Here is a 16,495-nt window from a genome sequence, read left to right as displayed (position 1 = left end):
ATTTTTATTATTATTAAAATAGTTTATTAATTATTAATTATTTAATTTTTTCATAATAATTTTAAATAATTTTAATGAACAAAGTGCACATAAGTAATTAAAAAATATCGAAATATTTTTAAAAGGTTTCTCATGTACGTCTTTTTAAAATTATTTCTGTATTTTCGTTACAGAACCTTCGTTACAGAACTTGAAACAAATTTTCTGACGCACCAATAATCTTCAGTTATAATGTTTAAATTGAAGGACACAATTATCTATTTTCTTCTAAAAAAATTCTAATGTTTATATGTTAATCATGGTAAATAAAGCATAAAGAAAAAATGTCCTTCAGCTTAAATTAGGATTCTCCAGTTCATAAATCTATAGATCTAACGGAACATCTGGAATGCTTACATGACTTTTTAACATGGAACCACTTGTAACATCAGTAATGCGGCGTTGGCGGGAAGGCAATATGAAACTTGTTTCCCAAGGTCGCTTTGCTAGTTCCACATATTAAAATTTTCAGAGAATAAATCTCCCTCTAAAAAAGCAATGTTTTGGCTTGGGGCTCTAAATTACTTATGAAAACTGAATAATAATAAGACAGTGTTGTGGGAAAACTTGTATTATGAACATGTGTGTGCGTGATTACGTTTCGAATTTGAATTTCAGAATGCAATCGTTATTTTCCGTTCACATTATAATGTCTATCACTCTCTTTGAAGAGAACCAAGAATGTATTTTGCCGAGGTAAGTTTCTTCTGTTTTCTGTAAACCTGTAACTAACCGTAAAATAAGCAACAACCAACGGGAGTGATCTCTCCGAAACTTTCTGGTACATTTTAGTAAATGTAGTTGTTTATTATTAACTGCATACCGAAAAATAGATACGAGAGACCCTATTAGGTGTCCAAAATACCAAATGTATATTTCGAACTTCTTTTTACGATTGATTGAAAACCAAAATTGGACATAGAACTACAGCTGTATTAACAAAAAATAAATCATATCTGTGTCATTGCGGTTTAGAGTTATTCAACCTACGTGAAATTCCACACTTGCCGACGGTTAAACTGTTGGTGGATTTTGTTCTATATTTTATTGGTATTTATACTTTAGATGCTTGATATATGTACCAAATTTCATTCATCTAGATCTCATTATTTTGCAATATTGCATTAACTTTTATGTGGACAGGTAAGCACATAAACATCCTCTGAATGGATTTAGTTCAAAATTTGATAGAAATATGCAACTTTAATTTATAGATCCAAATTATCCTTCTAGCATAATATATTTTTTAAAATTATCATATTCCCAGACAGACTTAGAGATATAATATATTCACCTTTATAATTAATGGAGATACGATCAAATTTCATATTAATATTAATAAAAAAAGCAATTATTTTTTACAAGGTTACTGGTTTTTCCCATATAATTTCTTGTATATCCAAAAACAAATATGAGGTAAGAATTTGAATTTTTGACAAATCGTAGCATTGCAAAGCTTTATATGTCAATAAAAATAAAGGACGACAGTCATACATTATAAGATAAAAAAATTTAAAATAATTACTTTATTAATTATCTTTTCCTAAAAACTACTTCAAATAAAATATATGGTAAAAAATCTATATTGATCTACATTTAAATTATTTTCGAAAAAATCTATATGGAGATTATTTGCATTTTCAATTTTATCATGTTAAATTTAAATCTGACAAAATAGCAATAATATGTGCAATAATAATAATTTCAACTAAATCTAATTGAATATACTATACCCCTTTTCTTTTATGGAGAGTTAATTTTCATATTAATAAGATACGTATTTATAAGAGAAAATACTGACAAATTATGAAAAAATAAAACTATCAAAATGAGAAAGTTTATTAAATAATCTTTGTTTTTTAATTCAATTGGTATTGTTATTAATGTGAATGTAATCACAGAACACAAGAGGAAATATAAAAATATATAAATATAACAACAATGTTAAAACAGTTTCATCCATCACTTCCATTTGTTTTTAAATACCATTTCCTTATTTAACAGTAAAAATTATTTAATAGAATTTTAAAAGGTGTTGAGACATGGGCCCATTCCACTGTTACACATTTCAAACATTAACCTATGATATAGAGACACTAAACGGTACTCCCCCCCCCCTCAAAAAAATGAAAGATACTTGAAACAAATATTCTCGGAATGAAAATTCATGCATCTTATTTTCTGGAATAAGAATATCTACTTATTAATGATTGTCGTAATATAGGATGGCAAAACATTTAGATTAATTTAATACCTTCAGACAATTCCACTTTACTGTCCATAAAATAAGACACGTGTATGCTGATTCTTCAATTACATAATACAATGCTGCTGTAAGATCAGCTACTGTAAATGCTGCAAGATCAGAAAACTTGACTGGGAACGATGCAAATCTGTGCCAAAACTGACACTATCGAAAGACATTTGAAATATCGAGAACATTTTGTACATCAAGTAGTTCGATCAAAAAGAAAATTAGTTTTGTCACAAAATTTTTAAACACAATATCAAGAAACTTGAATTTTATTATAACTAAAACATTTATAAGGGTTTTATTTCAGGATCAAGATTTGTACTTTAACATATCACTTATTTCATTTTCTTATATAATTGAAAATATTGTTATAAATCCAAGTAAACATCAACCAATTCGAGAATTACTTGAATCCAAAATTTATTATATGGATTGAAAAATTAAAATGCTCATATGAAAAAGATTCAGGTTCTTAGAAAATATCCGGAAAATTATAAAATCTCAAAAAATAGAGCAATGAATGATTTGAAAGCCATAATTCAGTAAAGAATGTTAAAAATATTTTTAGGAATACATTCATCCTCATATAATGATACTTAAGAAGTCAAATGATGTTACTTTTAGCCGAAAATTAGTAATATATATTAGTTTTGCTTATTTAAATAGAGTCGTTTAAATACAATTCTTAATTAAAATTAAGGAGAAACGTTAATTTGTTAAGAAATTGAAGCACATGTACGGTTTGTAAGAAATTTAAAAATTTCAGCTTCCAATATTCATAACTTCTGTTGCTGATGCTACATTTCTTTTTTTGCCATGTCTTTAAAGTTATATTTTAATTATATGTGAAAATTCATTTTGATTGCCTGTCAGCTTGCTCTTATACTTTATCTTTCTTGCTCTTTCACTATCATTCCAAAACATTATTTCATTATTATTAAATTCAGAATTATTAAAACATTATGCTTTATTTTGTTTACTGAATTTTCTTTTGTTTTCTTGTTTGTAGCAACTTGTAGAATGTTAGTTCAGAAATGTGTTATATTGATTTTATTAAGATATTTGATTACTTGAAAAAATTGCTTTTAGAGTTTATAATTACTTTTTCTAAATATTAGAATTAATAATACTTTTAAAGAATTAGAATATAATACTTTTAGAATTATATTCTATATTCTAATTATATTCTAATTAATCTTTAGAATTATAATACTTTTTAAATATTTCGAATGATTCTAATATTTTCTAAATATTAGAATATCATTTGAAATTCCAATTGCATTTAAAGATAAGGAATAGGTTTACCAACATTTAATTGGATTGAATTCGGCAACAAATTACCATAATCTATTCTCTCCTCGAAACCTTTAACATAAAAATTTGACCTTTCATCTGGAAGGTCAAAAAGGATGTTGCATTTTAATAGATGGGGTAGGGTTAAAATAGCGATTTTTATATTGTTAACTGAACAAGAACAACGTAGTTAACGAAATTGCACTCTCATTCCCACATATGCAAAATGCCTGACCCCCTTTATTTTCCAAAAATACATTTCTTTCTCTTAAGGTAACTGGTTGTTTCTAGTTAAGTGGAATCAGGATATAAGTATAAAAGGAATAACCAACTGCCAAAATATCTTTTTCAGCTTTAGAGATGTTTCTCTGTTCAGCTGCAATATAATTTCAAAAGATGAAATTTGTAAAGGTAAAGTTTATATTTTCTCTCCTCTCCTCTCCTATATTCAGATAAAAATTGATTTGGAAACTAATCATTGCCCTTAATGCTATAATTTTTTTAAAAATTGTATAAAATAAATAAATAGGACTTCAGATGAATTCTAATTTTTTATATTTTGAAACGAAAAGTACCATAGATATGTAAGTATTTGTATTTGTATTTGTAGGTTAGTAACATAATTAACTCTGCTATTCTGTTATCATTTAATATTCGAACGTAAAATTTGTGTCAACTATTGTCCGAATATTCAATATAAATATTAAATATTAACTTCTATTAATATATATGCACCCTTATTATAGAAAAATACTTCAGGTATAAATAAGAATGTTTTAAAAGAATAAATTTCATATAATTGAAAAATAATACAATAAGTATTTAAATATAAAGCATAAGTATTTATAATTTAAAAAATTGCTCTCGGCAAGCTGGAAGGCAAAGGTAGACAGACTCCATTACATCTAAGTTTCTATCTGGCAACATAAATTGTTGATGTCAGAAACAATCAATATGACGGTTTGAAAATCACTTTTCAGCCCCCGAGTTTTAAGATATTATAGTTATCGAAAAACGTCAAATGCAAAATTCGTTTGTCTTACTGAGGCACTAATTTGGTTAATACAGACTTTTGAAACTTTAAACATAGACTTGTTGGTGATTTTGGGTTCTAGGGAATATGATCGGGAAGGACGGAAAAAATTTTCCTCAAGTCATGTCATGAGAACCATTTAATAGGTAGTCTATAGGAATCTACCTAAAAAAAGAAGAATTTAGGATTTTTTTTCTAAGATTAGAAAAAAAAGGTTAAATAAAAAAGCGGTTTAAGATTTTTAAACCGTAGCTGTTTTATATTTTCCATTGGAGCAAAAATATGTTACATGAAGATTCGAGATATCATTCTCAAACGATATTTTAAAATTATCAATGTTCGATGAATACAACCGGAAACATACCTGCTTCCGTTTAAGGAAGTAATAGTAGAAGATGATGATAAATTATTTTGTTTTTTATCTTGAAATCGTTTGATTATATTAAGCGACTCTTTAATACTGGGGTAATGTTGTCTCGTTTCAAATTCTTCTAAAAAAACACTTCTTTCGGCTAATGTGCTTTTGTTCCATTTGTCGTTTACTGATACCCAGAAAATAAATACGTTGTAAGCAAAACTACAGAAGAAAACTATCACAAAATATAACCTTAAGTGCAATAATTTGTTTTTCTTTTAAAAGCTCATGTATTCAAAGCTGATGTAGAGTATTTATAGCTCCTTTACTGTACTTAGTATTTTAGGTCCAATTAAACCAATACTTTTGTTTCAAGCTCAATAAAAATATCAGGGTTACATACCTAAAAAGTATTAGGGTATAATATCCTAATATTTTTGAGATTTTGCAATCTTTCGCTAATAGATTTATTATGATAGAGTTTTTATAAGAATGCCGTTCTTGTAATTTTTTAGAATGCATTTCACAGCAAATGTATCATTAATACAGTAAAATTTTGAACCATGTATATTTTTGTTTGCCCTGTGATCTGTCTTTTTTGAAACAGATGTTCATTTAGTATGAAATTCGCACATGTATAAATGTACCTTCTAAGTTCGTAAGTTAGAAGCACTTACAGCTCGCATGCCTTGATTTTTTAAATTTTTGATTCGATTTTCTTTTAAGCATAAATTTTTGTATTTAGAATAAATGTATTTAGTTTGCTAAAAGGCAGCATTTTAATTACACATTTAGATTGTTTATTTGAGGATTTAGGGATTCTTTCTTATATTTCTTTGAAAAAAATCTCAGGCCTTCCTGTATTCTTAAGTACCTGAATTCGATTCCTTTTAGGAATGAGAAGGTTTATATCAGATATCTTTCGATTGAAAATCGAAAAAAAGTACAAATCTGACAGCTATATTGTATATATTCAAAACTTCTTGGACGCTTGAATATATAAATAAATGTAAAATCTTCAGGTCTAATCATATGAAATTTGTTTCATATTATTCATTGAAGAATTCAAATAGATTCTTTGTCTTAATGACAGTTTTCATTGCTTTTAAGGGCCATTCTTGGTCAAGCGGTGGACCCCGGAGAAGGAATTCGAGTAGACACTGGAAATTATGGATCATCTTCTATTAATTTCGGATCAGGAGGAACGTCTTCAACTAGTTTTGGAGCTGGACCAGCAGTTAATTATGGAGGGGGCAGCAGATCTACAGCATATAGGGGAACAACATCGTCACGTGCCTCTTTGGTAGGATTTGGACAAAATGTAAGTAACTTTTGAGACAAAATAATGCTTAGTATGTATATTAGCTTATATATTTACAAGTATGGAGAAGCTTTTTGATAAATTGTGAGAATGTTATGAATTAGGCATAATTATTTTTTTTTAACTTAAAGTAGCATATGTTTTGAAAAAAAATTATCCAATTCCTTTAGCAACATCGAGAATAATTACTTATTGTAAGTTAAATGTCTATTAACGACTATTTTTAATTTTAATATAGAAACTAATTGCCCTATATTTAAGATATAGGCTTAAAAATTGCACTTAATTGATAGTAAAAACATTGTCCCGTAATAACAAACTATTAAACATTATAAATAAAAACATCTATAAAGGGGAAATAATGTATAAAATTCTAAAAATTTGAAAACATTAGCATGTCATATATTCCTATAATAAGTTTACATATTAGAATGTAAGTTTCACTTATTATTTTAAGCATTTTATTTACAGATGGAAAATAAAAATAAACATTAATGTTGATAGAAAATGTACGAGTTGTTATTATTTCCATGGAAAAGTTAAAAACCTAAACAATTTAATCAATATTTAATTGAGTTTTTTTTTTAATAATAGGGATACTGCAACAAGTTTCATTATTTGCTTCAAAAGATATTTAGAAAGTATGCATCTAATAATTTTCAAGAATTATTAGAAACTTTTTTTAGATTTTAATTTTGTAGTTCATGAATTTCGGTATAAATTACAACTGTCGCATGAAAACAAACTAAAAGTAATTTATAACTAAATATGTAATGCATTTTGATTAATATTCTATAAAGGAAAAAAGCATATTCAAAGAGCCCGGGGATTAACAGTATTTGTGTTTTTAATAATTCAGTATTCGAAATTTATAAGCAACATATCATCACAATTCTATCAAATGCAGTATGAAATTGTCTATTACTTAGTTCATAGATAAAATTACACAGAAAAAAATAACCAAAATTACAAATAAGTCTTAAGTTTAAATGTAAAAATGAAACATACAAGAAAGAAATGGCGAATCCTGCCTGAAGACTTTTTTCAAGGGTCACTCTCAGGCAGGGATTGAAGCCATGATTTTTTTCTGTGAGGGGTTTGATTTTAATCTAAATAATGATCCCTCGTGTCTTGAAAATCTAAGAAATTGAGGTTTTGACGATAAGAATTAGTATCATGAAATCAAAGACAATGAATTACACAACAATAAGCAAAATATTTCAAAATTTAAATCTAAGCAAGACCATTGCAAAATTGAATCAAACCAAATTACATAAAGACCATTAAATCATCAAACCAAAAAACATCAATAAAATATAAAAGCAAAGCACATACCAGTTTAAAGCACAAATTCCAAAATTTTTATGAAGAAAATAAATTACCAGTGCAAATCCACACTGTTAAATTAAATTGGACTTTCCCGTGTTTAAAGCTGAATATGCCTATAATGTTTAGTCAAAATGCCTCGTTATCATAAGAAATAAATTGGACGATCTCAGAGCCATCTATTGAATTAAAAAAAAAGAATAAACTAGAAAGAAACTAAACAATGGTGTAAGAAAATAGAATATGTTAGAAAATAGATAAACTATCAATAAAAAAGAAATTCTTAGAAAATTAAATTAAGAATAAATATTTCCTGAATCCAAACTAATAAAAGATATATTGTATTTAGAGAGCGCTAATGCTGATACATCTAATAACTTATTCTTTTACTATCAGATATTTACGTTTGAACACGACTTCGAATGACTTTCATTAATAGAACTTTTTAAAAATGCATAATGCCTTTATTTATTCTAAAAAGTTGCAACATATGTTCAGATTATTCCAAGTCAATGTATGTAAAAAAATTATGGACCAACAAGGTATGTACTAGGTAATAGTTACTTGTTGTCAAATCAGGTGTTATATGAAATACTATAGATTTTATATACTAGTATAAAAATATTATATATATACAGCATATGTTTTTCTTACAGGAAGCACCACAACCGTATAACTTTAACTATCAATCAGCTGACGAACAAGGCAACACACGTTACCACAGAGCAGAAGCAGATGCAAGCGGCACAGTGAGGGGATCTTATGGCTATACCGATTTTCAAGGTCTGTACCGAGTGGTCGATTATATAGCTGACGTCAATGGCTATCGAGCCAGCATCAGGTCAAATGAACCAGGCACCGATGGCAAAGAAAGCCCTGCAGACGTTCAGATGATCGTTGAACAACCTCCCTTTGGTATTCAAGATAGATACAATCCATTTGCAGGAGCAGGTGCTGGTGGTAAGTAGAATAAATTTTAAAAAATGAACTAAATATATTCTTGTTACAAAAATTTCTAAATGCGCAGGTATTATAAAATGTATTTTAAATAGTATCAAGTTTTCTTCTAATAAAATTTCGATGAAATACTGTTTTCGATTCATTACATTGTACGGCAAAAAAAAAACTCAGATAAAGTTATTACATCATAGAATAGAAGTTAATTAATTTCTTTATTTGTGTTCATTTCGAGTGTCTACCACTTCAATTATAACCTTTCTATAATGTATCTTTTAGTTTACGTAGTGTTTTTTTGGCCTTTTTACAATGCCAAGCAAAAGATATGCTATTTTAGAGTTGGTTAAGCAAGGGAAACGACAGTATGAAATCGCTCGTTTGCTTAATTTGCGTCGGCAAACAGTGTCTGACGCAATCTATAGTTTCAAAGAGCTCGGTACTGATGATCCATGTCCAGAAAATGAAAGAAAACGTAAGATGAACACTTTCAATAGCCGCAAGGTTATCAAAAAGAGTTCAATAAAATTCGAGGGTTTCCGTGAGAAAGATTGCTCGTGAAAGGGAATAAAGGACCAATAAGGGCAACGAATGGCAAAAATAGAGCTTGGACTAAAACCTTACAATTTCCAAAAAGTGCAGGTTTTCACTGAAGAAAACTAACTCATGCGGCTCCAAAGATTCCGAAAACTTTTTAAACTGGCCGCAAGTCAGTTCTGAGAGAGATTTCTTTTAACTAATGAGAAGTTCTTTACCGTCCAAAAGCTCATACTCCTGGAACTGTAAGATATCTGCAGACACTCCAAACACTTCAGCAATTGTTGAACATCGCAAAAATCCGAAGTCGGTCATGGTCTGGGGTGGAATTTGAACAAGCGACGAAACTCCTCTGGTTTTTGTGGATGAAAGGTTTAAAATAAATTAAAAAGTGTGCCAACGGGACATTCTAAAAGCGGCTGTATTTCATTGGGTCAAAACGCACTTCGGCAATGTCAAGTGGGAGTTTCAACAAGATTCCGCACCAGCTCACAAGGTGAAAATTAAGCAGAGTGGTGTAAGACGCATATTGCGGTCATGATATCATCTGGAGAGTGGACACAATACTTCGTCGAATATCAATCCCATGATTACAGTGTATGGTCCATTTTAGAGTCTAGGACTTGCACTAAACGACATAAAAGTTTGGATTCTCTAAAGTAATGGCTTCGACGGGAATAGAATAGATTAAAGGTAGAAGATTAGCAACCCTTTGCTTAAAATTGTAACAAAATGAGATGATTTAGAATTATTAGCTATGAGAAAAAATAAACATGTGCCTTTCTAATACAACAAGCATCAATCATTAAAATTCACATAACATTTTTGGAAAGATAAATGAATACTTTTAAAAAAATGCAACTGCTACAAATATTTGTTGTTGTTGTTATTTATCCCCCTTGAACTGAACACCGATTCAAACTAAGTCCAAGAGATCGTTTCGCATAATAAGTGATAAACTGACTCCCCCTCATTCATCAGTTGCCTCACAAGGGCGTCAATACAGTCAATGATATGAGGGGGAGAAGCTTCCGCTGAGCAGTGGCAAGGGGTATACATCTTTTGGACTCTGATGAAGAGACTTTTTATATGGCTAGACCTTAGCCTAAATAAGAGCGTTTGAGCAGTCCTTGGACTGGTGCAAGCCAGAGACAAACCTGTATACCAATCGGCATACCAATCATGATCTGAAGGATTCCTCCATTTCGTTTTAGTTTTTAGATTAAATAAGGCGTGGATCTCTAATGCCTGAAATCTAAAAGAGGTGGGGGGTAGGGGAGGTTGAGACTTAGGCTTCCTTCCTTGGCCCGGGAATCTTCAGTTTCTCTTCCATTTATGCCCACATGAGAAGGGGTCCACTGTATGCTCACTGACCCTGTACTTGTGAATGTAGTTAATTCGGAAATAATGTCTTGGTCCAACTTGTTAAGAATGTGTGGCCATTCCTTTAAGTATTATATTGAGCTCTTGCTGTCTGTGCGGATCCGAATTCGGTAATTATCAGTTCACCAAGGCAAGGTTTAAAGCTCTGTCAATAGCAAGACGTTCAGATCAAAAAACTGAGCTGTGGTCTGGGTTTCTAAAACAATGCATCGATTCCCCTCTACTTGATTTTAAAAATATGACACTTCCAGTTCTCTCAGATTCCATTTTGCTTCCATCAGTTCAGATTTTCAAGGCTTGATCGGGTATATCACTAATGACCTCGAGGGCCACAACTCTCGAGGTTCGCTGTGTTTTGTTAAGATTGATTCTCAAGTCTTCGTTCAAAACAATATTATCAAACAAAGTAGTTAGTGACATTTGAGTAAAAGGTGTACATGGCTCAAATAATTTCATACATACACATAAAAAGGTTCTTTTTCATCAATTTTTACTTATTTTCTGTCCAAATTCAGTTTGACTGGCCACTTAAGGCATTGGTGATGAGTACGTGAACAATTACATCGCTTGTAAGTTGATTTTCTGTGATGTACTACAAAATAATTGATATTACTAATATTTAAACGAAAGGGGATTGCATTTGGTCCAATATCATTTTTTTAAATTGACTCATATATAACGCTATTTCGTATAAACATTTGTTTTATATACCTTTTCGATAAAAAGGGGAAATAATTTGGTAAAGGAATAAATTGTCCACATTTTTGCAACTAAGCTCTAAACATTTTAATTATGATTACCTCTAGACGAAATCAGTTTGGATTATTTATGGAAAGTAAAACATGTATCTTAAAATATGAGAAACAATATGCTGAATATGAGTAAGATGAAAACTGTATTTTCGAAAATGTAAATATTTGCACTTTTTTGACAGTATATGACTTGCTTCATATTAATCCAAAAAAAGAAAGAAAATGGTATTTTTCATTGTTTAAATTAGTTTGTATTATTTAAATGTCATGAAAATACAGGAGCTAAATTCGTGATTTTATAACATAAGTATATCGAAAAATTAAATGATTAACAGAAATCTCTGCGTGAACAAAACATGAATGGACAGTAATTTAGATTGCTTTCACTTTATTATTTAATTTACTCCTTTAATGAGATATCACTTGTTTAAAACTCTTAACAATTAATTTAAACATCATTTTTTACTATTTCAATTTGAATTATTTAAATGTCAGGAAAATACACAGCTGAATTTCGTGATTTTATAACGCAAGTATATTAAAAAATTAGATAATCAAGAGAAACCTCTGCGTCAACAAAACATGAATGGGCATTAATTTTGATTGCTTTGATTTTAATTTTTATTTACTCCTTTAATGAGATAGCATTTGCTTAAAACTCTTTACAATTAATTTAAACAAGTAAAAATTAAGTATTAAAAATTTTGCTAGTTTTAATAAATTAAGTATAATAGCCGTGTTAGTTTCAATAATAATTTAAATAAAAAATAATTTAATGCATTCCCAAACTTTCTTTACTTTCTTTTAGATTTTTTTAAAGCATTTTTTTTTCTTTTTTTTTCTTTTTTAAATTCTGATTCAATTTTAATTTTAGGAATGTGAAAAAATCTTATTTGGAAAGCAATTAACAATAAGACAAAAAATTGATTGCAATATGAATATAAGAAACGAAATTGGATATAGAATTTCAGTAACAATTATTTTGTTCCATTTTTGAAAAATTTACAATTATTCCTTATTCCAATAGCAGGCGGGATTGGACCCGCTGTTGGAGGTACCTACGAGAGTGGAATGAAACCGAAAGAGAGAGAAGAAAGTGATGAATATGAAGAAGATAAAGACAATAAATCATAACCGTTCTATGAAATTAGAGATTTTAAAGTCAGATACTTCATCGCAATTGTGAAATACGAAGACGCCTGTTGTTCATGTATAATTAAAATCATAATTTTTGGGAAAAGTTAAAAAAAAAATTACATTTTGTAAGAAAATTTTGAGTGGATGCGATAAATACCATTTTTCTAATTCATACACCAAATATTTTCTTTCAAGAAGAAAATGAATTACATTTTATAAATTTTAATAGTTCATTAAAAATTTTAAATTGCTTTAAAACTTAGTGCTTTAAAAATTTCATAATACATATGTATTCATATTTTATTTTCAAAAAAATTTGCTTATCGTTTCAAAATTTAACCGTTATTTAAATATATGCAAATAATTTATTTATTCAATTAAAAATGGTTAGAGTTGCGACGCATAAAAGGATTTAGATAAAATAAATGTTTATTTCTTTGTCATTGCATATGTTTCAGCATCTGTTTCACAGTATTTCTTGAATTATGATTTGTATGTTCCAAATGACTGTAGCAGGAATAAAAAGTACTGTATAGTTTTTATTTTACATCATCATATTCTGTATTACCATTAATTTTTTTCTTTCTAAATAATCACTATAACTTCCTTGATACATTTTAGGGAATTTCTGTATACAATATCGTAGTGTATTTTTGCATATATTTTTGTCTCATCTTTTTCTTTTTTATATTAACTTCTACAAAGAAATAAAACATTTTTCTGCAGATCACAGTTTCTAACATTTTTTTTTCACTTATAGTCTTTTACTTTTTCGATTATTTAATAAATCGTTGCGCAAATATTTTGCGCTTCAAAAAATATACAAAAAATGTTTCCGATATACCGATATTCAAGGTCTGTACCGAGTGGTGGATTATACAGCTGACGCCAATGGTTATCGAGCCAGCATCAGGTCTAATGAACCAGGCACTGATGGTAAAGAAAACCCTGCTGATGTTTAGATGATCGTTCAACTACCTCCTTTTAGTATTCAGAATAGATACATTCCACTTGGTAGAACTGGAGGAGGTAATTCTGGTGGTAATTGGCAAATAATCTTGAATTGAATAGAACGAAGAATATCTCACTTTAAACATACCAGCACTTTCAGTTTCAAAAGTATTTTTACCTGCTTCTTTTTTGATAATAAATAGTTATTGAACTTAGCTCTAATAATATTCAAAGCCTTGCTTTTAAATAACAAATGCTAATGCTTAATTCAATAGAAAGCCCTAATTTCGTAAATTAATCTATGATAAAGGTTCGACGTTTCAATGATATTATGTAACATTCACAGTACAATAAACTAGAATGACTTGGCTACATAGGGGCAACGTTGGCAGTTGTTTTTTGAAAATGATTTTGGTTCTCCACTAAGTTTCTGAAGCAAGTAATAAAAGTGTAAATGATTTCTTCACGGAGAGAAACATTTAATGATATTCTTTCTTCATATTTTTATTCTTATTAGTTATTTATAAATCTTGTTGTTGTTGTTGTTTCTAATGGCACTTGCCATGTACAAGCCCGCTACCAATACAGCGATTTTAAGCCGGTGGAGGAGCGTCTCTTGTTTTTATAGTAGCGCCATCTAGGGCCAAGAGAACGACTTAGCATTCATGCATTTTATTCACTCATCCACAGATATAAATCTTAATCAGTACTTTTTCTTCAACTCATTGAACAAGCGTTTTGATAATCAAATGAATGAAGCATCCGATTTATTCAAATATAAGTAACGAAAAAGAACTATTTGTTTAAACTGCATAAAAGTCCATTTCAGATTAGATCTAAATTTCAGGTTACATTTCAGTTTAATAATATAACTTGGCAACGTTCTTCTAGAATTATGGGCGATTTGATGGATAATCCTAATTGCGCAAGATAGTCTTAATATAGTGGATCTGGGGGGGGGGGAAGGAGCAGTATAACAATCCATGAAAGACAGGATATATGGCTGACAGAAAGTTGGGATAAGATATTTGCTTTTTGTTCCTTAAATTGAAAACTTTTCCATCTTACGTACAAAAAGCAATCCTCACTATGAATTTTCGATTTTCTCCAAACCATTTTTTTCCAAGATTGAATTTTTATCTTGCATCCATTGTCTTAATCCTTGTAGAGAAATGCAACAAACTTTCATGTTTTGTCTTGATCCTATAATTACATTCCAAAATAAACATAATTGAGGTTTTTTACAAAATCTAAGACGCTTTTTCACTGTATAATTACCATAAATAAATCAGAACTAATTTGGTGAATTAACACATTTTTTCTGGAAGCCACTGATCTCTAACCCTCAAAACTAAATGTAGCCAGAAATTAAAAGCTTAAAAAATATAACCTATAACTCACAGATCAGTATATAAGCACATGTTTACAGCACGCAGGAAAGAGTGTAAAGGAGATCTGTAAGGCAAATACAAGCAAGTAGGAGATATCTTGTTTTAATTTGTCTTCGCTGCCTTCAGTATTGTGTTTTTTTTTTTTTTTTGTTCTCTACGTTTAAACTCCTTGTGTGCCAACAAGTATACCACAAGGCTTACAGATGTAAGTCAGTACGCAATCGACAGTAAGTAGACGATTTAAAATTCAGAGGAATATTCTGGATTAAAATAATCTTTTCTGTCTTGTTTTGTAATTCTCCAACAATTTACTATTTTAAGTCAATACATATGTTTATCGAACTCATATAAATAATACTTCTTTGCCTGAAATATAATAAATTCTAAACAAAAGTGAGAATTGGTATAAAGCGATGCGTAAACATAATATTTCCAGTATACAGCATCCAAAAAACTATAAAAAAAACACCGCTTGCTTTGTCGAAAAATTTTTCACTGCAGACGTGTCATTATCTAAACAAATAAATATCTGTGAGTTCGAAAATTCTTAATTTTTTAAAATTTAGATTACATTTTAAAATTTCCTTCTATTTTCAGTTGATTCTAGTTCAATTTTTATTTTAAGAATCTTAAAATGCTTATGGATGTAATTGAACAACTCATGGACAATAGAAAATCCTTTAAAAAATACCTTAAAACATACCTTTATTAATGAGCTCCACTATTCTATATTTTCATTCTCTCCCCAAAAAATAGGAAGTGGGTATGCAAATGCTGCATTAGGAACCTACAAGTCTGGTCTCAAACCCAATGTAACTGAAGAAAGCGATGAATATCGTTAGACTGGAGCTAGAATTCGAGAAATGTCTGCCAAAATGGAACACCGAAGCCCATCTGTTCTGTGAAAATGGAGCACTTCAATTACAAAATACAAGGACGCTGGTTGTTTTACTTTATAACTGAAACTGTATTTTTTTTTCTTTTCCTTTGAATGTTTAATAAATTACAAAGTTTTGAATATTCTGCAAAAACAAATTTTTTGATTGAAGTGATTAAATGCAAATTCAGAAAAAAAAACTGATTTTTAAAGAAAAAGCTTTATTGAATAATAAATTATATTAACAATGCATCATGTCGCTAGATCGCATGTTATTTGAAACTCTCTTGACATTTATGTATTCATGTTTCCTTTTCGAATAATTTTGTTTAGTCTTTGGAAATTTAATTATCAATTATAAGAACTTGAAATTTTAATAATTTAATTGAAAAAGGAACTGCACATAAAATAATATGTAGTTTTTGCTATCAAATGTAGTTTTTGTTCTGTTTTCATTACATTAGTAACTGAATGTGTTTCAGCATGATGCCAGTACTATAGATTCTATGTAGCAAATGAGAGTTGCATGACATTTATAGCACTGCGTAATTTTTATTATACTGCATTATGCACATTACAATTATTTAATCCATATTAATAAACATGCGTTTCATGCAGCTCCTGTATATAAAATTGCAATGTATTTTGTATGCAAGATATATTTTACATTGGGTGTTCAAATGAAAAGCTACGAAACGTCGTAACAGCGTAAGCGTTAACATATTTGCCTATGCTGCTATGGGAGAAAGTAGCGAGACACCTAGGGATGCGATTGGAGTCTCCTGCGTAGATCGGAGTATGTGCGGGCGCCCGCATGCTCAGGAGAGAGCAGCGGATCTTATAAAGAACGCCATCGAAAGGACGCTATTTGTTGAATTCCTCGAGCACAGAA

The 16,495-nt window shown here is 29.4% G+C and overlaps 1 protein-coding gene across 3 annotated transcripts; it reads left to right on the top strand.

Moving 5' to 3' along the window:
* The first annotated feature begins 605 nt into the window (after positions 1-605).
* Positions 606-15,707, top strand: LOC129967153 (uncharacterized). Of its 3 annotated transcripts, none has more exons than XM_056081847.1 (4): positions 606-735; positions 6,085-6,295; positions 8,278-8,581; positions 15,483-15,707. In XM_056081847.1, exons 1-4 carry the CDS (start codon positions 614-616, stop codon positions 15,566-15,568), a joined length of 723 nt encoding a protein of 240 aa, XP_055937822.1. In that variant the 5' UTR covers positions 606-613; the 3' UTR covers positions 15,569-15,707. The 3 variants fall into 3 exon arrangements, with proteins under 3 accessions (XP_055937822.1, XP_055937821.1, XP_055937823.1); XM_056081846.1 differs by lacking the exon at positions 15,483-15,707 and adding an exon at positions 12,275-12,975; XM_056081848.1 differs by lacking the exon at positions 15,483-15,707 and adding an exon at positions 12,275-12,975 and having other exon boundaries at positions 640-735; positions 6,068-6,295.
* Positions 15,708-16,495: the final 788 nt, after the last annotated feature.

This window comes from Argiope bruennichi, chromosome 4, assembly GCF_947563725.1.
Source record: "Argiope bruennichi chromosome 4, qqArgBrue1.1, whole genome shotgun sequence".
Classification (NCBI taxonomy): Eukaryota; Metazoa; Arthropoda; class Arachnida; order Araneae; family Araneidae; genus Argiope; species Argiope bruennichi.
This window is presented reverse-complemented; position numbering and strand designations above follow the sequence as displayed.